We start from the raw sequence: 27,614 nt of genomic DNA, 5'->3' as shown, positions 1-27,614 counted from the left end.
TTTGCTTGTTGTTTCATTTAAGATTTTATAGATATTCATTCTTTAGATTTTCATCCAAAGCTTTGTTTGAATGGTTTTCTGACACGTTCCAGCCTCAGCACAGTCTACTGGATGATTCATTCTGGGGGTTGGTTTCCGCTTTCTCAGGCCAGTCATTTCCTCACCCTTGCCTAGGGTACTTCTCGTGGTGTGTCCAGAGCTTCGGTGGCATCTGCCTCTGTCACTGTCTAGCATCACAACCTGCCGCCCCCCTCACTCATCTGTCTCCCCCGCCACCTGTCACTCCCCACGGGCACCACAGCCTCCCCTTTCAGCTGGGTTTACAACCCTGATGATGTCGGCACCGTGCAGCCAGAATTCTCTTTGGGTTTCCTTAGTGGTTTCTCAAGCTTCTCATCCCCATACGTCCCGTCATGATTTTTGGCATAACTGGATGCCACCTGCACTGTTACTTATTTGATGCAAACATTTGGTTCACTTATTTACACTCAGCCTCGCTGTAAGCCTTAACATCTGTGAAATTATAAGTTTGACGTGCTAGTTTATTTTTTTCTAATACACATTAATATCCTGTAACTGCTCAGGTAACAGCTGGTACCACCTGAAATCATGCCTGGTAGCCCCGCAGTTCAGGAAACACTGCGTTAAGAGGGCGGTTGCCCTTGCCTTTCCCTCTCGGTGGCTGGCGGGTTTGGGTGTCTGATGATGCTAGCCTTCTCCGTCTTCTTCCTCTTCCTGAGGCCAGCTGAGCCCTGCTCAGCTCATGAGCGGATTTGAAATTTTGTGCACGGAGTGGTGTTGGGCTTCTGGAAATCAGTTTCATGGTGACTAGAATCCATTCCCTATTGGATGGGTCCCTCCTCCATTGCTTTTTGTGCTGCCCCTTGAATCTGTAGATGCTGAAGCTGGAGCAGCATGCGATCTCTTCGGGTTGAGTTACGCTCTGAAAAGGTCTCTCGAAATCCCTGCCACCTCTTGATCAGAATTGTTGGCACGAGTCTCCCTGGTTCTAGGTTTTCAGCCCTTGAGACTCTCTGTTGCATTCATTATACATGTCCATTGGGTGCCTTGTTGCAAAGGTATCTCCCGCCACTGATGGGCATGGGCTTCTGGAAATTCCTCAGAAAATACAAGGTGCCAGCCTCCAGGGAGGGGTGTCCAAAGCGTCAGGAACACATCCCCCCGGGGCGTTGAGGAAATGCTGCTTCAGGAGAATGTTATTGCTTGCCCTCCTCCCTTGAGCTGGATGCCCAGACTGGCTTCCCCGAGATGGGCATTTTTTTTTTTTTTTTTGCCTGTGCTTAAAGCTGTAAAGGGCCATTGTCAAATTTGTTTAGCTTCTCAATTCATGTTCCTTAGAGGATGGTGAATTGAAGCTAGCATTCCTGGACAGAGCCTTTCATACATTTAAGAAAACCTGTGGAGTCTCCTGGGGGACAGGCTAGGGGAGAGATGAAAGGCTTTCTCCAGACCTGCTCGGGAGCATGGACTGTTCTTTTAGGTAATTAAGGGAGACCATAAAAGATGGGCACACACATCCATTTACCTTTCACTTGGAGGTCTTAAATCTTTGCGTAGTCTCCTTTAACTGTATACCTGGATGTCACCCATGGACATCCTGGTGACATGGATGTCCCCACCCTGTGGACTCCCATTTTCATTGTTCCCCTGTCCAGTCTGCTGAAACGTACCATGGGGGATTGAAGAATGGGGGTTTGGCGGTTTGGTTTGGGAACTTTTGAGTTTTCTTCTGGAGTCCTGTAGAAGCTTGCTTCTGTGTTTGCCAGGTGGGGCTCCAGGAACAGGTGCAAAGGGGTGTGTGTCTGAACCATTCTTTGTGACAATAGCTCCTACTCGTGGATGTCTCTCACCTGTCATGTTTTAGGACAGTGGTTCCCCAAATGTGCTGCACAGTTGAATCACCTGGAGAGCTTTTATAAAAATCCCGATGCCCAGGTCCCACTGTGGGGGAGGAGCCAGGCATACGAAATTGTAAAGACTCCTAAGTGATCCCAGGGTGTGGGAGCCACTGTATTAGGACAATGGGATTTGTGTCTTTGTATTCTAAGTCACTTATGCTAATCATTTTCCAGGCACTCTTCCAAGCAGTTTACAGACATCATCTCAATTAATCCTTACGCAGTTAAGGAGGTAGGTGGCATCACCCCCATAAAGGCAAGACCACTGGAGCTCAGAGAGACTTAGTTAAGCACCTTGACAAAGGTCATTGAGTTAGTTTGCGGTGGAAGGAGGCTTTGAATCCTAAGTGTGACTGCCTCCCGAGTCATGTCATTGCCCTGGTATTAACCTTACACTGTGGAGACCCAGTTTCAGTTGGAGTTTGCTTAATGGTTAAGTGTTTTTTGCAGGGGTGGCGCGAGTGGCTGGGGAGGATTGTCCCTGGTGGACTGGAAACAATTTGGTATCTCAGTGCTTAAGCGGTGGCCTATGAATAGTAATTTTCTTACGGAGAGATTAGGGAAGGGAAGGACATCCCAGATGAAGCAAAAGCATGGAGTCATGGACTTTGCAGAAAGGTAGGGGGCCACTGACGCAGTGTGTGCAGAGGGAAGTGAGAGCTCTGGCGGAGAGTTCTTGCTTCAGAAGCTGGATTCTCCCGCTGCGGGCCTTGAATGCTGTGTGCTACAGAGACCTCAGATTCTAATGAGCACATGAACCTTTGGGGCTCTGTGAAAATGCAGATTCTGATGCAGTAGTAGGCATGGGGCGGGAGCCTGAGAGTCTGCATCCCGCCCCCCCCCCCCCCCCCCCCGCCCCCGAGCTCCTAGCAGTTGCTGCTGCTTTGGGGCAGTGGTTCCCAAATTTCGCTGCGCTGCAGAATCACCTGGGAAAATTAAAATTCTGATGTTCAGTTTGCAAGTCCATTTCAGTGAGGTTAGAATGTCTGAGGGATGGGAGCCAGGTGTTGGTATCTTTAGAGGATACCCCGTTGACTCCAGCGTGCGGACTGCTGGGGAAGTCCTGCTCTGGGACTAGATAGCCTGTGCTGAACTTGAACCGGGGAGACTGCACGCTCTATTCATGGAATGTGGGAGGTAGATGGGAGTGGAGTTGAGAACCATCACACTTGCCTTCTTACTTTGTGAATGAACTTGGCAGTATTTGTTGAGTGCCTACAGCAGGCCCAGGCACTGCTCTCGGGGCTGGGGTTCCTGCAGTGTGTCGCTGTGATGGGGGATCTGAACCAGCCCGAAGGTGTACCAAGGGAAGGCAGGGTCCCGAAAGCAGAAGCATGTTAGGCAGGAGGATACCCTGGACTTTTGCATCCTAGGTAATTTGGTCAGGACTCCAAACCACAACCAATTTCTTTTTTCCTTCATGATGAAACGGGTTTATTGGGCATTGGGTAATGAGCTAGCAGAGGGACAATTACTTTGCTGCATCCAGGTCATTTAGAAACCATATCATTTATATACAAGCACCTGCCTGGCTAACCTCTTCTTTAAGGATCTCGCCTAGGGAATATTTCTTTGCTTATTTTGGGGTTACTGGAAGTGTTTGAAGGCACTGAGACATTTCCTAAAAATAACAGTCATCTGCAATTCACATTTTTCATTAATTTGGATTAATTTGTGAGAACCAGTAAACGCTGACCGAGGCTTTCCGTGCCTTCAGCTCTCTCTGTAACCCCCATACGTGTGTTGCTGAAACTTGACTTGGTTGCAAAAACTAGTAGAGTTTGCATGTTAGGACTGGGGTGCATGCACCTAGGGAGTTGCCCCTTGAAGAGCCTGGCCTCTTAGTAGTGGGGGTGGTTTGACAGGGTATATGATAGTGTCTGGGTTAGCATTTAGCTGAAAGACTGGTGGTTAAAACCCTGAAATATGCCCATGCTCTGCCTACCTTCCCAAATCTTCCTGATCCAATAACTGTAAAGGGCATAAAAGTAGGGGGCTTCAGGACCCTAGTGGGTCCCTTGGGAGGGCCATCTGCTGGTAGTTCTCTATTTTGCATATCACTCTGCTGGAACCAGATTAAGACCGTCTGGTGGTAGTCTTGTGAGGCTTAATTTCTAGGCCCAATGATGCTTCTAGAACGGAAGTACATGCTTGGCACTTGGAGCTTTCTCTGTTGATTATGTCAGTGCATGAATTCAGGGAGCCCTGTGCTAACCCTTCATCCTGAAATGGGTAGATTTCACGCGAGGGTCAGAGTCTCTTGTTTGACCTGGACATTTCTACTTTATGCCAGTTATTAATAGCACTTTCTTTTATCTTTACAAGTGCCCTGTTTGGGTGATGCATTATATGGTCACCCCTAGTTATTATCAAAGACCGGCTGTGGCCAGTAACTTCCGCATCACTTTGAGGAAGCCACAGAGTCGGGATTAGAGCCAGAGAGAGAGCTGCAGGCTGGCTTCTGCCCCTTACCTCACCCCTGCCTCCCCTCTGCCCTCTTGGGCGGGGGGGGAGGGCATCGTCCCAGGGAGAGTTTGGAATCCTTGAAGGGTAGAAATCCTGAAAGGCTTGGGAGTCCAGGGCTGCGTCCGTTCCTTCCCTCTGCCGTCTCTGCAGGATTCTGGAGGAATAATTAGTTAATGTTTGCAGAGTACTTTGAAATTCTCAGATGAAAGGCACCAGAGAAGTACGAAGTATTATTATTTATTATTAGTCTGAACCAGAATGGGAGCGCCTCTTGCCTTGTGCCAGGCCCATTCCTCTGCTGGTCTTTTTCTGCTGGATTGGCTTTCTGTATATATATTAAAACAAAACAAAACTGAAGAGTGTGTGGGGATTGTCTGCCCCAGACGGTGGACAGGTGACGTGAAACACAGCATACTGTGGTCCCGGGGCAGAGGTCTCTTATTCCTGGCATGATGGGAGCTGCTATTCCCGTGGGGTCTGGCATGAGCTGGCCGGGCGGGGGTGGCGGGGGTTACTTTTGGTCCTGCTTGCCGATGCTCCGTTATTGTGTTTTCACTTGAAATTTCACTTGATTTAATGGTATCGGTGCTAAGGAATCTGCTTCCTGGGGACCCACATGTACTAGTGTCAAGAGGGTAGGGATTGAGAATTATCTTTTGCTATGGTAGAATGTTCCAGTATGATTCATACAGGCCTCAAGTGTATGTGTGTCAATATTTCATTTCTTTATAAGATTTTGGCATGCCAAGGCAGATACCCCCAGAGCTTCGAGCAATGCAAGGAGGCCCAAGGGGGAGCTCTCTGGCGCTTTCGTTCTTCACCCTGGTTTTCTTAGACGGGAATTGAATTCATCAGCTGCCAGAGGCTTACTTTATTTGCTGTGGGGGAAAGAGGTCTGGAGAGAGGGAGGAAAGGAAAAAAATCACTAGGCCAGTCCTTTTTGAAATGGAAGAAGTGGTTTACCTTCTGCTTATCAGCGGAATGATTTGTCTCCCCACCCCCACCCTCAGTTAATCAGAAATGGTTGTACCCTTGATACATACGACCGCCACCCCCAGATTGTGGCATCCTCTGACCCTGGAGTACCGGTGTAAGCCGCCGGCAACCTCTGCTTCCTGGCGGTCTGTCAACTCGGCGGTGTCTCTTTGCCCTGAGGCTCAGAAACCCTGAGGACTGACCACTTCTGGAGGCTTACCTCCAGTTTGCAAAGAGCCCCTGGCTAGCAGAACTGGGGATTTTGTGCCAGCAACCCCGCTGCGCCCCCCCACATATTACCTTCCACTCCTGGTCTTCTGTTAACATGGAATAGCCAGTAATACTCAAATCCTAGTTTGCGATGAAGCCAAAAATTGATGTGTGTCTACTCTACCTGAACAGTTTCTTATAGGAACCCTGGATTTAGTTTATAAGCTCTTCCTGAACCGTGAGGGATTTGAGTCCCACAGAGTAGTACTATCCCGGGCAGGGCCTGAGACTTTTCTGAATGATTTCCTCCATGAGCCAGGCGTGACTGCTCCAATGAAGGATCCTGTGTGGTGGGTGGAAGCAGGCATTATCCCATTTTACCCATGAGGAGGCAGAGAAATTACCCAGCGATGGAGTGGGAGCGAAGCATCCTATGTTCCTCATTCCTCTTTGGGTGTACTTTTCAGCCACGCACACAGTCTCCTTTGCAGGCTGGGATGCTGTGACTGAGACACCTTTAAATGGAAATTCTTGGGGGGAACTCTGCTCCCCTTGGCTGGAGCCTGGCTGGGAAGGAGGAGGGGGCATGGGGCTCTTTTGGATGTGGGAAGGCTGGCCACCTGGGGACACCCTCTGTGGCCACTGCGGACTTTCTCCCTTCTACCCAATGCCCTACTGCTTGGAGGGCATGCACCTTGCAGAATCAACTAAAAAACATAGTCATTGGGGGAAGCCAAGCATTTCTGTCCTACTTACCTTATTTCTCAGAAAGAAGACAGAAGAAACATTTTTTTATTGAGTCCCATTAACTGGGCCTGTTACCTGGTTTCTTTATTTTTTTACTGTGGCTTTGCAAATGGAGTTATGTTTATATTCATTTTACAGATGAGAAGACTGAGTTCCAGAGAGGGTCCCTCTGGATCTTTGTTCTTTAAAATGCATCTTCTTTGCAAACCAAGAAATTGAGTGTATTTAAGAGGGCTGGGGAGAGCTGAGTAAGATGACATTTGGGTGATCAGTGCAGGATTATGGAGGGGGCCCAGTGCTGGGTGATGGATGAACTTCCTGGTCACTAAGAGACATTGAAAAATTTAAGTCTTTCCACTAGAGTCCATCTCCCCTCACTGCTGAGGAAACCGATGCATTGATATCATCAGTGGTAGTGAAGATTACATGAGCTATGGCAAGTGTTGGATCAGAGCCTGGCCCGTAGCAGGTGCTCAGTAAAGATGTGAGAGGAGGTGAAAGGGTCCTCTCCGGGATGTGTTGCCCTGTTGTTCTTTTTGTCCTTTAGGCTTGGAGAATGCTGGAACGGGCAGTGAAGTGTCCTCTCTGACCCTTGACATGTTCGTTTAAGTGGGGATGGGTGGAAGGCTGCTGGCCAGAGACTCGGCCACCCCTGCAGGCTTCATCCTGAGTCCTCTGTTGGTGCCTTGCTGGGGTGGACAGCCTGGCGTCTGTTTTCTTTTAATGTAACTTCCTGTGCACCTAGTACTTGCCAGCAGCAGGGCTAGGAGCTAGAGCCAGAGGTGAGCAGGACATGACCTTGGGAGGCCGCTGTGAGAACCAGAAAGTGGAGTACAGTTCTTGTGGGTGTGATGGTGGAACTCTGAACAGCGTCCACATGGGACACAGGAGTGAGAATAGGTTTCTGGGGCCCGTGGGACAGAAGGCTTGAAATCCCAGCAAACCTGGGGAGTGGGCTCCTCCCTGCAACCGAATCACCTTTGAAGAAGTCCTCACAAGGGACAGGAGGAAACCATGTCTCTGGTTTGTTAGAAAAACTCACTAGGGGTTTTAGAGGCCTGTGTGTCCCTTTGGGGAAGTGAATGCAGTGCTCCACCCAAGCAAACCTAATTGAGGTTTTATAACCAATGTCACGAAGCATGGTAACCCTTTCCATATTATACAGAATTACACATAGTTATACAGATAGTTTGCTGAAAAATATATTTTCTTTAAAAACTTTAAGGGACACCTGGGTGGCGCAGTCGGTTAAGCATCCAACTCTTGGTTTTGCCTCAGACCATGATCTCAGGATCGTGAGATTGAGCCCCGCGTTGGGCTCTGCGCTGGCCGTGGAGTCGGCTTAAGATTCTCTCTCTCCCTCTGTGCCTCTCGCCCTTTCTCTCTCTCTCTCTCAAGAAAAAAAAATTTTTTTATACTTTAAGATTAAAATAACGTGTTAGGAAGTATAAAGCAATAAGAAAGAATTATCTGTAATTCCACTACGTAGAGGGAAGCATTGCTAAAAAGGTGGCTGATTTTTCTTCTCCTTTTAAAAGCAGTAAACAGACGAGTAGTTTGGATATATTGACTTTTTAGGTGTGCATTGCGGTCACATGGGCAGCCAACATTCTTTCTTGTGGATCTCAGCCAGGCTTGACACCTGCCCCCGAACGAAAGGCAAACTACTGCCTTATTTGTCTGACGGATTAACAGTGGACCGCACCGAGGGAGGCAGATTCTCGTTATGTTAAAGACTTGACAACCCTGAGCCACTCGGGTGGTTTCTTTGTTGTGACTTTTGAGTTAGTGGTGGGCCGGAACGTTACCTTTGCCCTCTTTAAAATCAAGAATAATAGGTGGTGAGTGCATGGATGCCTCTTAAAATATTGGGAAGTGCTGTGGCCCGAGGACAAGCTTTTTAGAAGTTAGTATGTGTATTGTGTTGTTCTAACTAATGAATCTTCTGGGCCTGAAGATAATGAGGTCAGTGAGGGCAGCGATGTTGCCTAACCCCTCCCCCGAGGGTCGCCGACACCCAGGACGTGTCTGGCCTATTCCAGGGGCCTGGGAACACTTCTTTGATTGACATGGGGCTTGGAAGCCAGATGGCAATGGACCTCACGCTGATGGGGAGCCCGCGGAGAAGTTGGTGGGCCCATCACGGGAACGTGCCGCACTGCCTGCCTGCCCGACCCGCGCCGCTTTCCCCGATGTGGATGCAGCCTCTACGCGGTGGCACGCACTTCTCTTTCCTGCCTGGAAATGCAGGCTCAGCAGCCCTAACCCTCACCCCTTCCTCCTCTCTCCCTGGAGGGTTGCCCCTACCTGATGGGACTGAGACTGTTGCAAATACCTCGTTCCTAGTGGCAGTGAGGCAACTGGACACAGAGGCGGGGTGCATTCATTCCTACAATAATAACGTGTGGTTTTATGTTTCCTATTATATTTTATAGTCGAAGTGCTTCTCAGATACCTCACTATTACCTTTATTTTATAGATGTATTAACTAGGGCTAGTTTTGGGAGATGGGGGGGTGGGGGGGACAGAGGGAAGGAAACCGATTTTGAATGAATCCCGAGGCTCAGCTGGAAGCTGCCAAGTAGTTAGATATTGTTTAGTGGAATTTTTGTGTCCACCCTATGAGGTGGGGTGGAGGGAAATTATTTTACAATAGCTGGAGGTCAGGGAGCAGAAGGCTCTGCCCACTGTCACCCAGCAAGTGGGGCGGGAGCTGGGAATTTTCGCCCAGGTCACCTGACTCTTGGGCTCTGTGATCTTTCTCTTCTGTCCAGTACCCAGCATAATGCCCAGCAAAGAGCCGGCATCAGTAAATATTTGTCGAATGTTAAATGAGGCTTAAAGAGACCATTCACGCTTGGCACAGGGGCACAGGGGAGACAAGCATGTTTCCTGCCCTCATAACCTTCACTTCCAAATCCCGTGACCTTGGGCTGCTCGCCTAAGCTCTCCCAGCTCAGTTTCCTGAGATGTCATCTGAAAAATGGGTAAAGGACGTAGCAAGGGCATTTCCCGTAGTAAGATCTCACATGTGACGTGGTTTCTACTACTTACTGTTTTCTTTTTAACTTTCCAACCACACAGTTTCCTCCTTTTCCCTTCCACCTCCTGGAATATCAGTTTCTGATGACAGACTCGTGTTGGAGGACCAACAAGAAAAGCATTCCCGACATTATGGCCCAGATCACCAATGGGACAGATAGGAACTTCATAGTGACCCCAACAGTGGTCCTAGGGGCTGGCATTTCTTGAGCGGCTTACCATATGCTCCGTGCTGCTCCACCCCACTTTCTGTAATCATGATTTGGCAACAACTCTGATTCAAAGAGCTGCTGTTAGCTTCTGTTTCTTAGAAGAAGAAACTGAAGCTCAGGGTGGTGAAGTAACCTGGCCGAGGCCTCTGAGGAAGTAGGTGGTGGTCTGGGATTTAAACCCCCGAACTGGTCTGACTTCCCACTCTTGAAACCGTAGTTAAAACTTACCTCTCCACGTGTACACGTGTGTTCTGGGCATTTCCATATCTTGTTTACAGCCTGTACTTTTGCTTTCTCCATGTACTTCATTCTCCAAGTACATGGTCAGTGCAGGAGGAAATCCACACTGATTTGGGATAGAACCCGTGGGTGGAGATGGTCCCCAAACAGGGTGCCAAGCAGCTGACCCTTGTTTTGCTGCCTGGTGGTGGTAAACCAGGGGCACCAGGGAGTTCTTTGAATTTCCTTTTCCCAACTGTCTTACCCCTTCTTTAGGCAACGGTTTTAGCAGGCGAGGTTTTAAATCTTAAAGAAAAAGGAAATCGTGACATAGCCTGGCAGTGGCAGTGTTTTTTTGAGATCTTTTTTTTCTTTTTCTTTTTTCTCTGCTGCACATGTAAAACTTCTTTGGGGTGAGGATTCTTTGTGGTTTTTTGGTAGCCTTTAAGCAGCTGCTGCTGTTTTCACCCTCATGCCTCGCCACCCCCTGATTTGTGTTCCAGCTTGTGCCTTGTGTGTCTGCTTTTTGCAGAGCATGCGGGGCAAGAATCAGAATTCTGCTGGAGTTGCAGACCTTTAAGAAATATCTAAGTTTGCGGGCCAGTCGGAGGGGAGGTGCAGTGGCTTGGAACAGCAGGCCTGCAGCTGAGCCTTGGTATACCTGAGGGGAGACCAGACATACGGGGGGGACCAGCTATAGTTATAGGAAAATCCCACTTCCCCAGCAGGCTAGGAGTGAGTGAATTGAAGGGAGGGGTGGGGAGAGGCGAGCCTGGTCAACTAGGAATGTTTTTGGTCAGTTTGCATTACTTCAGGGTAAGTGTTTATTTCTCTTTAAGCAATGGATAACACACCTACCCGGGATTGACTTTTTTGGATGATTTAGAATCATGTATCAGTATCTCAAGAAAGAGTTTTATTCTGATGATACTGATTATATTAATAGCAATGTAATAGCCAGCTAATAACATAATAGCTAGCATTTTCTCAGCATTTGCCATATGTCAGGCACCGGGCCAAGCATTTGATCCTTAGAAGAACTCCGAGAGGTGGATGTTTATGTATATTCCCATTTTACAGAGGAGGGAACCAGTGCTCAGAGAGGTGATGTTCATTTGCCTCACTCTGCTTTTAAAATGGGTCAGCTCTGATATTCTCTCTTAACAGGCCCAATTCTTTCGGCACAGAGGAGGTACTCAATAAATTTTGGTGAATGAATGGAGTTCTGGAGCTGGGATTTGAACCTGGGTCTGCGCTGCCTTGAGATGTGACCTGGAAAGTTGGTCTGAATGCACACAGCCCCTACAACTCCTACTTTGCTGCTTTGGGTCCTCACAGTAGCAGATAGAATTCATTCAGCGGGGGCTTGGTGGTCCTGAGGGAAAGGAGCAGGGGGGCCTTGTGGGGGCAGGAGCAGGGCTCCTGGGTATTTCCTGGGCATGGGGACATGAAAGGCGTGGCATGAACTGTCATTCAAGATGGTTTGCTGAATTGGCATTTTTCCTCTCTGATTGTGGCAGCGTGTGTATTTGCTTTGTGAACCTGTATTGGCAGAGCGAGGGGGGCACGACTGTGGAAGACCCTTTGGTTGGGATGACTGTGTATTCACCTGTACCTGGGCAGAGCCTGAGTGGGACTTGGTGCAGTTGGCTTCCTTCATTCAGGTGTTTGGGAAACTTCAGACAGCTGGACTTGAATTCTCTTTGCCAGGGTACATAAAGAGAGGGGGGAGGGATATATTTAAAATAGCTGAATGAGTAATTTCTTACTTTCCCATTTATGTGTGGGTAGTAAGTGCGAGTTGTATCCGCGGGTCTGTTCCTCGGGCACCCAACTTGGGGGCAGTCTGTTAACTTAGTGCTTTTACTTAGAGGAATCCCACACTTCTCTTTTCTCTCTTTATACGTCCAGCAGGGAGATGGCTCCCCCCACGACCATGAACCCCATCAGCCTTCTGTCTCATACGTCAAACCAGGCCTCGTTTGTGGCGTGTATCCTGTCAGTCACTCCTGTGCATATTGAGAAGGAGTTACCACTGTTACCCCGGTGTTATTACCCTCGCTTTGCAGGCAAGGGCTGGATGCATAGAGAGGTGAGGCCATTTGTCGAAGGCCTCAGAAGCACGAAGCCGCAGATCCTGGGTTTGAACCTAGGCATTCGAGCTCCCGCTTCTGCGCCTCTTAACCATTCTGCAGCACTACCTGGGTCTGAATTAGTGAGGTTGTAAGTTAATTTTTAACTAACCTTCTTCTAGAATCTTCTGTCAGCCAACTCCACAACGGGGAGATAACAGGGTGACCTTTGTCCGTAGGGTAGCTCAGCCTGGAAGAGTACGCACAGGAACTGTGTTAGATGGGTAGAGAGACCTTAACTTAGTTTTTCCCCTTGACTACCTAGCCCTTTCTTGGGATTGAGTCCCTCTGAGCTGAATCTTTCTGCCTGCCTGAAGTTGGGCCTTCCTTCTGCGTCTTTCTGCTGCTTTCAAAAGACTTGAGACCTGGAATTCCATCTCCCGGGTCCCTGGGAGCTCTAGGAGTGTAGATGTCCAGGTTCCGTGGTCAGGACTGGTTGGGATTAGAAATAAACCAAAGCCTGGGAAACTTTCTTGCTATTAATAGTGCAGACCTTCAGGGGAAGGGATCCCCAAACTTGATGCTGTTGGAATTGATCTTCCCGTCCAGATGACATAGTAATGAGCTAAGTGGTTAGCTTCAGATCATTACTGCTCCTTCCCAAGCCAGGTTCTTTAAAGACTAAAACCACAAAAGCAGAGAACAGGTTTGTTTGGAGAGGCACGGTGGCCCTATCGAGAGAAGGGTGGTGGGCCGGCATGGGGGGAAATTAAGGTGGTGCTCTCCTCAGAATGAGTAGTATTATCTAATTCCGTTTCTTCAACTGGTGTCACCCCCCCCCTTTTTCTTTGAAATAGGAATTTGATTTTTTGTCTGGATTTTTGATGGTATTTCTGTCTTCTCCATGCCTTTGGGTTATTTCAGAAAGTTGCTCTCCCAGCCCGGAATGTGTCAGCGAGTGTGCTGTCAGTCACTCTCTGCAGGGAGAAAGTCTCGCATAAAACAACCCTAAGATCCCTATCGCTTCAGATCACCTACATCCATCCTAACGGCCATTGTTCTGCCCTTTGCTTCTTGGCATATGCTGGTCACCGTATGTATACAATTAAAAACACAAAGCAGCCTCTCTTGTCCGAAGGGTCTGGAATATCCCGGTGTTTCGGAGGAGACTTTGGAAGTGGACAGAACTGTGTTTCCTTCCCCAAGTGAGGTTATTGTGCTCAAAATATCTCCTGGTAGTTTATTAAAGGAAACCGCAGGATGGGGTCAGAGGCAGTCTCTCCTGTCGGCAGTCTCCTGTCTTGCCTCTTTCTAGATCTTGCTCCCCAGCCAGCCCGCCCCCAGATGGCATGCTGTTCCAGGGGGTGGGGCTGGGGGGGGGGGCAGGCCTGCTTCTCTGCCCTGGCCTGGAGTTGGAGCAGCATGGCCTCATGAGGGCCCATCCGCACTCGTCCCTGCGGGGCGTTAGCAAGGAATTTGGGGTGTGGAGTTCCGTGAGTGACTAGGATTAGGCCAGTCGGGTCTGCAGTCAGACGAGAAGTGTGTGGGCAAAGGGAACTATTGTGTGAGGCTCCTCCGGACAGAAAGCCCGCCTTCATCTTTTACTGTGCCTAATGGACAATTGAGACATTCAGCTTATGTCTGAAAGGAAAGTGGGCCGGAATGGTCTAGCAGACCTCCCAGACGAAGGCTTGTAGGAGAAGCAAATACAGACAAGGATTACCAACAGGGGAAACAACCAGGGCAGAGTCCTGGGAGAGAATGTTTATTTCCTTGCTCTCTAGGAGGGATTTGGAAAGAGCCGTAATCCTGGGTTAGGAGTAATTTGTTACAGCAAGATGATACTTGAGTGGCAGGCGGCTTCTGGCTGAGGCAGCAAGACTTGTGTGCAGGGGGGTCGGGGGCCTCCAGAAGGTCAGCCTCACTAAATCTTCACCCGGGCTCGGGGGTTTGTTCCTCCCCAAGCAAAATGAACCAGAGGCGCTGCTGACCTTTTGGCTTCCGAGGGGAGCCTTACGAAGCATCTCCACATGCTTGTCACAGCCAGCCTCGGACAATAAAAATTTGGACAGGGAGACCTTTGCTGGAGCCACCGACCTCTTTCACATGTGACAAGGGGAAACAAAAATAAAAGGGAAACGCAGTGCGCGGGTCACAGTTTCAGCTGGGCTTTGAGGACAGGAGCCGAGGTCTGTCTTGCATTTTTCTTCCCAAGTCGACTGACTAAAAGCACATTACTTGGTTGCTTGTTGACTGCCAAGACTTGCGTTGTCTTTTGTTGCTGTGGAATAGGGGGGTAAGAAACAGGACGGAATAGGGAGGAGAAGCAAGTCAAAGTCCCCCGTCTTGGAAGCTACTGGCTGTGGAGAAAGAAAGCACTCTTTTAGAGTTCCTGATTTTAATATCTGCTGCAGTCATGCTGATTCAGGGATTTAAATTACTCTTCCAGGTCACCAGGACCCTGTTAACTCTCTGGCTTTGTATCCTCAAAGGTCATCTCTAACAGTCCGTAGACCTGTGACTTTTGGCTTTTAACTCCCCTGCGCAGTTGGAGGAAGAAATAACAGATCTTAACTCTCGTGTCCCTTTGCACAGTGTATCCTCTGGGGTTGAAAATATGGTGAGGAAGTCCTTTGAGAGACTCTGCGCAAGTGATTCCATGCCCATTTTGTAGCTAGAGAAACTGAGGTGCACAGCTGTTACCGTCTGCCTGAAGCCACAGGGTGATGGGGAATGGACTCTTAGCGGGTTCCAGTTTCTGTTGACTCACGTGCTCCCCTCTGTGTGGTTTGCCTTGAAACAGTTATCAGCCACTTTGGTCGCTGTCTACTGCGTCTCTTCCTTGGCACATTTAATCTGGCTGTGCTCTTTCCAGCTTTCGGCGGTCTTGGCCTTCCCCTGCCATGGGAGTGGGCCCCTCCCAAGATCCTGCATCAGCCAGTCACATTTGGAAGTGGCTTATTTCCCAAGAAGCTTTGGAGGGTCAGAGTTTTCTTTCAAGAGGAGGTTTGTTCACCTGTTTTTTTGGTTCATTCTTCAGGCATTATGGCACTGTGGGTGGAGTCTATGCTTACGTGACTGTGTGCTCTCCCCCACCCCCTTGTCTTTGAAATGAGTCTGATAACCATCAGGTGACTTGGTGCATTTTTTTTTGTAATCCACTTTAAAAATCAAGATATAATTCACATACCATCAAATTTACCCATTTAAAACATACAATTCGGCACATTTTAGTACATTCCCAGTGGTGTGCCCGTGTCGCCATTGTCTGTTTCCAGAACAGTTTTGTCACCCCCAAAAGAAACTCTGTACCCCCACTAGTAATCACTCCCCATCTCCCCTGCCCCCCAGTTCCTGGCAATCACTAATTTAATCTCTGTCTCTATGGGGTTGCCTATTCTGGGTAGTTCATATAGGAGGAATCCTACAATATGTGACCTTTTTGGTCTGCCTTAAGTTAGCATAATGTTTCCAAGGTCATCCTTGTTGTAGCATGGGTCAGTATTTCCTTGTTTTTTTTTTTTTTTAAGATTTTATTTATTTATTTGGCAGAGAGAAAGATAGTGAGAGCAGGAACACAAGCAGGGGGAGTGGGAGAGGGAGAAGCAGGCTTCCCGCCGAGCAGGGAGCCCGATGCGGGGCTCGATCCCGGGACCCTGGGATCACGACCTGAGCCGAAGGCAGACGCTTAAGACTAAGCCATCCAGGCGCCCCTGTATTCCCTTGTTTTTATTGCCAAATAATATTGCATCGTATGGCTAGACCACCATTTCCTTATTCATTCATTAGCCGAGACTTGGTGTGCTCTTAATCCCAGCAGACCCCATATTTGCTGAGCTCCCAGTGACGTCCACTTGCCACTCCGTATCTTCCAGCTTATTTTCCTGGTCTGCAGGTGCTTGTATCCACTTTGGCCTGGGCAGGTGGTAACTAATGCATTCCAGCCAACTAGACTGTACTTGGCTTTTTTATAAGAAGCAATAATAAAAAAAATGTGGTGAACAAAGTAGGTCACCTTTGGTCTGTCTCTTTACGTGAGGTTCCTCCAGTGGCATGCGAGCATTGATTATTTGTTAGCTACCACAGGGGGCCATGGGGAAGGAGTTTGCGCTCTACCCTGTCTGGGGGTTGACGATGGGTGACCTGTTTGAGCAGGACAGGAGGGCGAGGGCTTCTGCTCTCAAGTTCTTCCAGCGGCTTCGTTTCCTCTGACCGGTAGCCCAGGGACTTGGGTGCTTTTGGCAGGGCTGTCGTTGGCTTGGGATCCACAGCCCTCCGTTGGGGAACTGCATCTTGAGGCTGCCGGAAGACTCTGCATGGCTGGTCCTGGGCGGCTCTGGGTCGCACCAGAGTGACACTGTCTCTGAGGCTGATTTCCCCCCGGCTCCCCATGTGGGGGTGGGGGCTGCACCATCTCTTTTGTCCCCGTGTGTCTCCTTTGCTCTCCCTCCCGTTGCTCATTCTACTCAGTTTCCTTTAAGAGATCTTAAGAGTCCTGGCCTGAAAATACTAGAACTCTATATTCTGGTTCCGAATCCCTCGTAACTGCAGGGCTAAGTCACTTCACTTCTCTCTGCTTTTCTTCACTTTTATTTATTTTTTAAAGACTTATTTATTTTAGAGAGAGAGACAGAGTGAGTGGGAGGCACAGAGGCAGAGGGAGAGGGAGAAAGAGGGTCCAAGCACACTCTGCACTGAGCATGGAGCCCGGCACGGGGCTCGATCCCACAACCCTGAGATCACAACCTAAGCCGAAACCACGAGTTGGATGCTTAACCGACTGCACCACCCAGGCGCCCCTGCTTTTTGTCACTTATAAAACGGGTTTAGAGATTATCTGCCTTGGCCACCTAAAAAAGATGGAGTGACAATCACTGTAGAAGTTTAAAACAACTTTTGAGAAAGTAAGACGGAACCTGCAAATAGACAACATGCTCATTATTGATACTGCCCTGGTACCAGTAGTTTATGCTAATTATTGATCGTCAGGGTCATGTAACAAGTTGCGGGGTGGGGATTACAGACCCTTGGGCCCACTCCCAGATGGTTGGATTTAGCAGTCCAGAGTCGGTCAGGAGGAAAGTCTCGCTAAACAAACCAGCAAGGTGTGGGGCCTGTAGGACCATGTCACCATCATGAAGTAAATCTTTCTTTATAATATCTCTACTTCCTTGTGTTAGTCCCTGTACCATTGACTAGCTTATTGTCCCGTTGACTGGTTCTTAGATGACTGTTCTAGGCCTCAGAATATCTAGTCCATACTGGACCCAGGGCATGTGCTTTGTAAATGCTATAGGAATCTGTATGTTAGTAGGGAACGGGACTTTTGAGCTAATTTCCTCAGTTTCCTTTCTTTTCTTTTTTTGGTAATGAATGTCAGAATTCCTGTTCGATTTTTTTCTGTTAGACATAGAAAATAGACCATGCATTACCGCTGTTGTGTGTCTCTTCCAAGCAGGAAAGAAAGTGGGTATATAGGTGAGGAGAGGCTAGGTTATGCTGTAGTAACAAACGTCTCCTAAATCTCAGTGGGTTACGTTAAACTGTTACTTACCGCTCAGATTGCATATCTGTCACGGGTGCTCTTGGGGCTCTGCTCTGTTCTTTCCATCTAGGTCATAGGCTGGCGGAGCAGCCACTTTCTCATGTGCTCTGCAGCACTGTGGTAGAGGAAAACCACTCTGGTAAGTAAGTGCTGCAGGCTAGACACAACACATGTCCTAACTCCTCAGCTGGAGCGAGGCACATGACCCCACCACACCATTACATGGGCCAGGAAGGACACAGTCCTATTGTAGGCAGAGTGTGCTTACTTACTCCCTTACTCACTCCCCAAAGTCCTATCCAGTCCTGGCGTGAAGCTGAAATTCTAGGATCTCTAGTGGCATGTGGTAGTCTTTTTAGTTTTTTTCCCTAAATTTTTATTTAAATTCTAGCTAGTGAACCCATACAGTATAATATTGTTTTCAGGAGTAGAATTTAGTGATTCATTGCTTACAGATTTAGGCCCAGAGTAAGGAAGATGTTGCCCAGTGAAGAAGCACAGTGATTGTCCAGATAGTGGCAGAAGTGGGCCTGGAAAGTGGGTTTCTGGACGCTTTCTCCCTCCTGTGCTACCCCAGGAACACACAGCCATGGTTTTCAGGGTGCCTTTTTCGGGAGGATGGAAGGAAGGCCCAGGTCCCAGCCCAAGGGGGGCCCAGCTGGGTTTGAGAGAAGGGCCTGGTGAAATTCTCTCCAGCTGTGCTTCCCTGAGCTGCCAAACCATAGCCTCCCTGCAAAACCACTGTCCCAGGAAATGCAAAAATATCTCAAGGACAGGGGTATTGAATAGCTGGTGAGATAAAGAGTTTTGGTTATTGGATTTTTTGGTTTGTTATTTGCTTGTTTTGCTTAGTTACCCCCTTAGTACCAGTGACCTTAGTAACCCTGGTAGAAATAATTTTCTAGTAGCATTGGAGGAAAAGAAATAATTTAATGTTTGCCCAGCGACCTTGTGGGGGGTGGGGAGGAGAGCTGATCGGTGCCAGAGAGGAGGATGGTTCATTCACTTGGGCCACTGTGTGATGTTCCCTGCTAGATGCTGGTGTGTGAACGCACCAGTGGTCTGCAGGCCTGCGCACTAGAAGACCAGCTGCCCCAGGGACCTCAGGCAAGCGGGTCTGGGTTCTACCGGCCTTGGTGGCAACTTCATGCTCCTTTATTTTATAGGATTATAGTGAATGCGGTTTTGAACTCTAAAGTACTCGCTAAATGTGAAGCGATGCGATACTGTTACGATCCTTTGGATTGTTATGATGAGGAAGAAAAAGGTAGCTGCAAGGATTTCATTTAAAAATCTTGTAGCAACCAACTCCTAGAGATAGAAGGCAGAGCCAATCAGTTGTTGTTTTACACGAGGACCTGATTCCCCTCCATTCCCCCATATTGTGACTTTAAAGGAAACATTCCTAAGTTCCTACTGTGTTTAGTGTCATTAAAAAAAAAAAAAAAAAGGGTGGGGGGAAGTAAAGTCAATCCTAGCTTCTTATTTCATTTTCTTCTGTGGCTTTTTTCCTTCTCCGAGTTCAGAATGTACCCAGCCTTCGAGGTCTTTGGTTTTCTTTCCCTCGGTAACTACAGTATATACTTGCTTATGCTATATCCCAACTAGCCACAGTCACGTGTTCCTAAATTTTCTTTTTCTGGCATTATTTTTATGGGCAAATAATGCCTCTTTAACTAGAGCCTCTATTTTAGGCTCTTATGGGTGATTTTTCAAAAGAAACAATTTCTGGGCTATGTTCTAACCTAGAACAAAGCAACCTAATCTCCTGTACCTCCTGCATCTGTGGGAAGATTGCCCAAACTGATTTTGTAGTGGTGGCCATGAGGATCCTGCAGGATTCTGATGACTTTTGGTATCATTTCTATGTTAGGTATATGCGATCCACGCTAGCTTTGGAAACCTGTTGGTACCTGTATGATTCAGAGGGTAGGACAGAATATTAATCACCGCTTCTTATAATTTAACTATTCTGCATATATTGGGTTTCCCTGACCCCCAGGGCAGAATTACTTATTTATAGAAGATGGGCTGAATTTTCCATCTTCCAGTTCTGAGAAACGACGTGGGTTCTGAAAGGAGAGAGAGCCAGATGTGTTCTTTTTTTTTTTTTTTAGATTTTATTTATTTGTTTGACAGAGAGAGAGGGAGAGAGAGGGAACACAAGCAGGGGGAGTGGGAAAGGGAGAAGCAGGCTCCCCGCTGAGCAAGGAGCCTGATGTGGGGCTCGATCCCAGGATCCCGGGATCATGACCTGAGCCAAAGGCAGATGCTTAATGACTGAGCCACCCAGGCGCCCTGCCACATGTGTTCTTTAACAGATCTGTGTGGGTGGCTGCATCTTGAGGGTGTGCCTCCCAACGTGAGCCCCTGAAGAAAGGCAAGCGTGCCGTTGGCGATAGACTTGGGCTTCCTGTTGTCTCAGTCATGAAGTTTTTCCCTTTTCCTCTTAGGATGAGTGGCTTCTGGTGGTCCTTTCTTTTTGTAAAGTGGAGTGGTGTGAACATTATCATCGTGCTTTACCCCTTCTGGCTCACACATTTGTGGCGGAGTGGGCATGGCCTACGATGTGGCTGCACAGCTTGGGTAAACGGTCACCTCACGGAGGAGGAAGGACTCATGGGTTTGGATGTGAGGGGCCATGGCTCGTGGTCTCTCAGGTTTGGGTGTTTGGACAAAATAGTGACTTTCTGTTTTATGAGAAACACAACATGAATGACTTTCTGGGTCTTGGGAGTTAGGAAGACTCAGCAGTCATGATCTGTCATGAGGATGGTTTCCAATGACTTTGAATTCTTGAAAAATTGATTTTTCTAGGAAGAAGCATACCTGCTGAGAAAGCTTGGCCTGAAAAGGCTGTTTTGTTGTTGTTGTTTTTGTACTTAGGTCAAGGATGCCTATCTACCAGGCAGGGGACGGGAGCAAGGCCTTCACAGTGTTTAAAATCAGTCCTTTTCTGGGTGATAGGCTTTCAATGGGTCCTCGTTCTCCAGAAGAGGCCAGTTTCATCTCCGTGTAGCAGTCTGTTTAGGCCCCATGGTGGCCCCTGCCTCCCCATCTTGCCGGAGCCCGTGGCCGTTGCCATCTGTTGGGGGTGGGTAGAGTTGGTACGGGGTTCATTCCAACTTCGTGATGTGTGAGAGTGGTACACACCGAAAGGCTCTGGAGAGAGGAGCTTCTGAACCTAGAAAGGTGATTCCCAAAGCACACATGGGGCACATTTCCCATGACCTGCGGCATTTCTGCCTGGTGCTCTTTCCAGATGATTCGATGACATGTGACACGTTGCCAGTGTTTCCTGGGAAGTGGGTGAGAACTTTCGAACACGAGAACCTTTTCCAGTCAGAATTGCTCAGGGCTTTTCAAACTTCCATTTTGGAAAGGCTGGACAGTTATTTCGGTGAGGTTGTGGTCTAGTGGTTAGACCTTGTGACTGGGAGTCATGGCTGGAGAGCTCAGATTCTTTTCCCAGCTCTTCTCCTCAAACTGGAGTCTGCCAGTGACGATTCAGTCCAAAACATTGCTTTTGGGCCACCGAATAATCGCGTTCGGCTGTCTGGATTTTAGGCCCAGCGAAGGAATGTTTCCTGTCTGACATGAAGTCAGATCTTTGCATATTCATTCCCTAAGCCATGTGTAGCAAACTATGGCTAAGGGCTGAAGCTGTCCTGCCACCCCTTTTTGTGTGGCCTTTGAGCTAAAAATGGTTCTTATTATTTTTAAATGGTTGAAAAAAAACCCAGAGAAGACTATTTCCTGACCCAAGATAGTCCTATGGAATCCATCTATCACTATTTATAAATAAAGTTTTATTGGAACATGACCATGACATAGTAGGTACACATACTGCCCATGACTGCTTCTATGTCACCACGGCCGAGCCGTTAGGACCAAGACAGCGTGGGTTGCAAAGCCTAAGATATGTACTCTGGCCCTTTACAGAAAAAGTTTGCCAGCCCCGTCCTGAACAAGTAAGGGGACGGACTCCTCTTGCCTGTCCATCTGTGAGGTGGACTGACTGACGGGAAGTACTGCCGAGCTCCTTTGGTATTTTATCAGCGATGTGGGGTTTCCTGGGAACTTTGTCATCAGCATCATCATTGGCCTTTGCGTTGTCCTATTTGTTTAGAATGTTAACTTTTGTACCGAGGCCTCAGCAGCCCTCAGATAGATGCGGGTTCTCCAAGTAGCCCCTCCTCGCCCTCCTTGCTACTGAATGAAGCTGGACCCACGAGGATGGGGGTGCCTTTGTTGGGAGCAGGTTCCCTCAGGTCCATTTGTACCTGGATCCTGGAGGGGTCTTCTGATTCGGAAGATCCCTCCCCCTTTGCCTTACCTTGTCCATTTTTTTTTTTTTTTTTAATTGGGGGAGGAGGGGGAGGAGAAGTTCGAGTTGCATTACCTTTTTCTTTTTTTGCTGACAATTTAACAGGCTTTTAAAGCTCCTCGATTGCATTCAGACCATTGGTTTTGTATATATTTTGAGACTTTGTCCACAGGTCTGAAGCTTAACTTAAGCTCCCTGAGACATATCATAAAATATGATTTGGGGAAAAACCCCAGTGGGCCATGAGCAGAACATTAGTATTAAACAAAGGATGAAACACTTAAGCCAAGATGGCCTTATATATTTATTATTATTATTATTATTTATTTTTTTTTTTTTTGCAAAATGCAAGTTGAGCAGGACTCCATTTCAACAGTTTTCAATGCAGGAATTCCCACGGCTCCCGTTTGATTGCAGTTTGCTGAAAAGTTTAATGTTTTTGTAGGCAATTCATAATTTCCACGTTGAGCGGCCTGAAAGGAAGGGAGCTGGAGCCCAGTGTTGTTTTTATAGTGGGATGGTGGGAACTTTTTTTTTTTCTTCCCCAAAAGGATATAAAACCGAAGTTGGACCAGGGGGAAAATGTGGCATGGCGTTCCAGCCCTTTCATAAATCTGAGATGCCTCCTCCTTCGGGTCTTCCTTGAGGACCCAACAGAATAGAATTTCCCGCTGTTTAGTGTCTCCAGGAAGGAAGAGATTTTCCTCAAGGCTATAATTGTACCTAATTTCCTTTTTCTTCCCTTTATTTATTTATTTTCCTTATTAATAAGGACCAATTGTAGAAGATGAAGGAACCTGGGAAACCCATCACTTTTGGAGGAGGTTAATAACTTCCTTTGAAAAATCCTGACATAATACTTATTTCCCCAGAAGGAACCTCGTCAGCCTGAATGCCAGTTATTTCCAAGGGACGGGCACAGATTTGCGGGGGCCCAGCCATTCTGTGGGATCGAGTTTCACTGGGATGGAGAGTTTGAGGCTGTCACCGTGGAGTCCTTGTAAGCCAGCACGATTGGGGCTGTCTTCCTCCACCATCTGGATTTGGTTAGCTCTCTCTGGGCAGTGGGGCCGAGTCTCATTTCCTCCAACCAGTAATGTTATATAGGCAGTGATCCTGGGCTGCCCTAACATAATTGAAAATTATGTGTATTGTAGGCTTGGAGCGCTGAAATGTAGGCTCATAAAAATAGTGGTGCAGGTAGCCTGCGGAGATTGGATATGGCACACAATGAAGCTTTTATGTAAAATAAGAATTATAAGACTCTGCGTTAATATTGCATTATGGGTATGACAGTTCTCTGGTGGGGTCCTCAGGGCAGGTCTGTCACCTTAAACAAATCCTAAATTTCTGAATTCTATGGAGCCGGGATTTGGATGCGATCAAATCTGTTTTGCAGATGGCCAGAGATGGAAACCTGTCTGTTAATCTAACCCTGCCCACTGAGGGTAGCATGAGGTATAGGTGGGTGGCACTCAGCTTGGCATTTTTCCTCACAGGATTTTATGAGAGGAGAGATGAGTATTGGCAGGTGTCCATTTTGATTGGCCTCAAAGGAGATGATGGTATTGAGTGGTTCTGAGCAATGAGGCTCATCTGTTTATGTGGCAGGTGAGAATGGGAGGCGGTAAGAATGAGATGGGGCGTTATAGGTTCCCATGGCCCACTGGCTTGAGTTATAGGCTGAGGGAGACCATGGAAACATTTATTACAGTGGCTCTCAACTTGGGATGCTACTGTCCCCAAAGAAGATACTTGGAAATGGCTTGATTATATGGCTGACTGAGGCAGGGAGTGGGGTGCCAGCTGGTATTTACTGTCTGGGAGTCCAGAATTCTTAAGTGCTGGGGCAGCCTCGCCCTCATCCCCATCCCAGATAGGACGACCCCCTCAGTTGACTGATGAAAATCCAGAGGTCCACAGAAGCAAAGGGATTTGATGCAAGGTCTTGTGGTGAGTCACCAGAACTAGTAACCAGGTTCCCTCACACAAGAGCCTTCTGGGTAACAGCTCTGAGGTTGTAGAGGTGCTCTCACCTTGTACAGATCTAGGTTGGGAAATTGGCTGTGCACTTTGGCAGGTAGCTTGTGGGCCAGGGTCTTCTAGTTTTAGGCATAACTGTGTTTGGTTTTAATTCGCTGGACAGTTGTATCTTTAAGGAACCCATGGGAAAGCTTGCGTGTGGCTTTTGCCCTTCTATTTCACATGAGATTTGAGCCCACCCTTCCTTCTTTCTGGACTGCCCTTGGCTGTCCTTTTTCTTTCTGTTGAAGTCTTTCTTGACTTAACAAGACCTACTCTGTGCAGCCTTCCCCAGTCTCTACTCAAAAATCCTGTCTTCCTTCTTGGCATTCCCTAGGCACAATTCCCTGAGCCTCTGCCATTTCCACTACATTCTGTCTAGGCTTAATCTGAGTGTGAGTTGGTTCCCTCACATGGGGATAAGCTCCCTGAGGGCAGACATCTTCCTATCTCCTTAATCCTTCACGAGAAGGCTATGTACAAAGAGCTTAATTAATATTCATTGAGTAAAATTTCCTGTACAATTTGTATGAAAGCTAGCCATTTATTTCACTTTGGGATCTCTGAAAAGATCAAGATGGCCCCTTATATTCCCTCCGAGCATTAACTGGTGCATTAAACAGGTGGCCTTCAGTGATATAGAAAGGCTGATGATGTTCTTATTAAAATCTTAGCGTTGTGTCTTCAGTTTTGTTCAGTTGTCTGAAGGTGTCCTGAGTAAAACTGGTGTGATGTTACCCACCAAAGTCAAATGCCTTGGAGTTGCCTATATGTGTGCTAAGTATCTCTGTGACTGGGCAAGCCACCTCACCTCACTTTTCCTTGTTTCTTCAGTAGGGAGTTGAGTCAGTTGATTGTTCAAGTCCTTCTGAAAGCTGATGTATCACTTGTAACAGAAGTAACTTCCTTTCCCTTGTGCCATGTATTTTCCACCTCAGAGAAGAGCAGAGATAGATGTCACTGGCTTATACCTTTAAGTTAATTTCTGTGGTAAACTTGTGCGTATTTAAGAATTTCTCGGGCCTTTTGAGATGGGTGTATAAATTGTACTGTGCCCTGTTTGTACATCTTTTACTGAGAAGTATTTTTTTTCCCAAAGATTTATTTATTTATTTGAGAGAGAGCGTGAGCAAGCAGGGGGAGGGGCAGGGGCGAGAAAGAGAGTCTCAAGCAGACTCCCTGCTGAGTGTGGAGCCCGACTTGGGGCTTGATCTCAAGACCCTGAGATCATGACCTGAGCTGAAATGAAGAGTTGGACACTTAACGGACTAAGCCACCCAGGTGCCCTGAGAAATATTTTTGTTTTATAAGCTTTTGGGTTGGATGAGGAGTTCCATCCCAAACTACTGGAGTAGTTTCTACTAAAGGACAGTCACACGTATACTCAATTTTAAAGTGAAGGATGATGGCATTTTAGAAATGAAGGTCACTGAAAGAGAGATCTGGAATTGATGGTCTCCTGGACACCTCTGGCTTGAGACTCCTGTTTGCTTTCTTCTTTTGGAAGGCCTGTGTTCTCTCTCTTCTTGTCTCTCCCACATCTCCACTTTTCCCTCTAAGTGAGACAGGATTAATGAAATCATGTAATCTGGAGCCAGCCTGACGTTTGAATGTAAAGACCAAACTCTGTAGTTGCTAAGAGTGTTGATGATGTTCTATAAACACACCTACCTGTTGAACATGAGCTCTAAGGGAGAACCTATTGGTATGGCATGATTTTTCTGTTGATGTTGTTGTTACTTGCATGCTTTTACATTTTTTCTGTGTTGTTATTTGCATGTCCTTACTCCTTTTAGTTTCTCCTCTGTGTATCAGGCACCCCAGAAGTTATGTCTTGAGATAGCGGTTTTGCGTTTCTTTTCTAAATTCATTTGCCACGTTCATTTTGTTTCCTCCCTCCAGTATCTCCAGATGAAATGGCCACTGCTTGATGTCCAGGCGGGGACCCTCCAGAGCAGACAAGCCCTCAAGGATGCCCGCTCTCCATCACCGGCACACATTGTTGTAAGTGACCTTACAAAGGCCATTGCTTCCTTTATTGGGGGGAGATGAAGAAAATATTCTTTTGTTGATAACAGGCCTTGTTTATCCGTTTTTCTCTCTTTAAAAATATATATTTTTGGAATAGTCTTGGATATGGTTTATATCTAGAAGATAATTTGTTTTCTGCTATTAGACCTCAGTGATTGTTACCCACCCGGAAATTTTCCAGATCTTCCCACCACCCCTTCCTCCTGGTGTTGGGTTAGTCTAGCCTTGTGGTTTCCAGTTAGTGGGGCACTATCACCATGGTTTGGGGGAGACTGGAAATGGTGCCAAAGCAGTTTAAAAAACACAACCCCCAGATCCTTTTCTGAAAAACTCATTTAGTGGAGGTGAGTTGCAGAAGAGGGAATTAGAAAATTCAAAAGGGAAGCGCTGGATTTGAGACTTTCCAATCCCCTCCCACTCCGATTTATCTTAATTGTTGGAAAGTAACATTCTACATTAGCATCAGCAAATTTTATCTGGGCTGGTTGATTGCAAACGGAGAGTAGAAATGAATTTAGAAAGGCTTAGGTTAAACTTAATCTGTACATCCGTGGCTTTGAGAGCCTGTGGGTTTAACATATGAAACATTTGTTTTAGTAGTGAGAGACTACAACATAAAGTGTGTGTCTACATATATTTTTAATGTACTTTTGGATTTTGTAGGCTCTGAAAGTGGAATTTATAAATTAACCTCTTGAGAAGGTGGCTCAGCCTTATTAGAATATTCTCTTCCATCTGTTTATATCATGAGCTGGACTTCCTACTTTGGAAATAATTAATGGAAGACACATTTTTATAACGAATCTGTGACAGGTAGAATTATGCAAAGCATGAAATAATTCATGTATTTTTTATTTAAGTAACACAAAATGTTACCCATTAATATATTTTGCCTCGATGTTACTTGTAATTTCTAAAAATGGCAAAATGATTTTCTTAAGTAGAAAAATCTTAAGACGCATTGTGTCAGATTTCAGGCTAACTGCCTCCTTACTTTGTAGCTTCCTATAATTGAGTATATATTTAATGAATTATGCCTCTGTTATATGAATATTAAATATATATGTATGTGTATATTATTACAAAGTGATTTATTTCCGTTAAACCACATCTTGAGTCCTCGTGTGTGAAAATGTTCTACAAATTCTTATGTTATAAATGAGGCACGTAGCAAGGTTGACATTTTTCCAGAAGCTTCCTCCTTCCTCCAGCCCCACAGTAACATGGATGCTCATAATTACACATGCTCCTGTAGTGTCAAGATTTCAGGGCTGGAAGTGACCTTAGATCATCTCGGCCCAACCTGCTCTCAGAAAAGGAAACAGGCCCAGAGATGCCCTAAGTGAATTGCCCAATGTCACACGCTGAGTTAGTGGCCAGAGCGAGGACGGGACCCAGTTCTCGGCTCCTCTTCCGGGGCCTCGTGGCATGTTCCTTCCTAAGGGAGTAGAAAGTAACTTTTCTGTGGCTGGTTCTGTTCTGTGAACTATAAATTGGGTCATCATCAGGGGTAGTGTCATAGGCGGCAGGATGTTGTTGGTTTGGGGTTCTGATGCAGGTTTCTCTGAGAAACGTGAATGCCCTATAAAAACCATTTTAGCCATATACAAAGATTTTTAAAAAGTGTGAGAGTTACAGTGTCCTAGAGGGTAAAACGAGGAAGCATGTCCTTTTCACTTTTCCTGCCTCCCTGCATTTCCCATTATGTGTCTAGGCTTTGAAATTTATTTCTCTGCTTTTGGAAATGCTTGGCAGGGCTGCCACATTTTCTTTTTCTTTTTTTTTTTTAAGCTACAGAGAAAGGACATTATCTTTAAAATCTCTTGG

General features: G+C 47.0%; 1 protein-coding gene across 21 annotated transcripts in view; it reads left to right on the top strand.

Annotated features, from left to right (window-relative positions):
- TCF7L2 (transcription factor 7 like 2) overlaps positions 1 to 27,614 on the top strand; it is a 196,184-nt gene that overhangs the window by 50,527 nt on the left and 118,043 nt on the right. For all 21 annotated transcript variants that reach the window (XM_088020201.1, XM_088020203.1, XM_088020200.1 and 18 more), the window contains one exon: positions 25,659 to 25,760. In XM_088020201.1, the coding sequence (XP_087876327.1) occupies positions 25,659 to 25,760 (102 nt within the window). The remainder of the gene's footprint in view (positions 1 to 25,658; positions 25,761 to 27,614) is intronic.

This window comes from Eumetopias jubatus, unplaced genomic scaffold, assembly GCF_037043125.1.
Source record: "Eumetopias jubatus isolate StellerSeaLion01/CBP00866 unplaced genomic scaffold, mEumJub1_p1.0 scaffold_17, whole genome shotgun sequence".
Classification (NCBI taxonomy): Eukaryota; Metazoa; Chordata; class Mammalia; order Carnivora; family Otariidae; genus Eumetopias; species Eumetopias jubatus.
The sequence above is the reverse complement of the archived record's forward strand: the minus strand, read 5'-3'. Positions and strand labels throughout refer to the sequence as shown.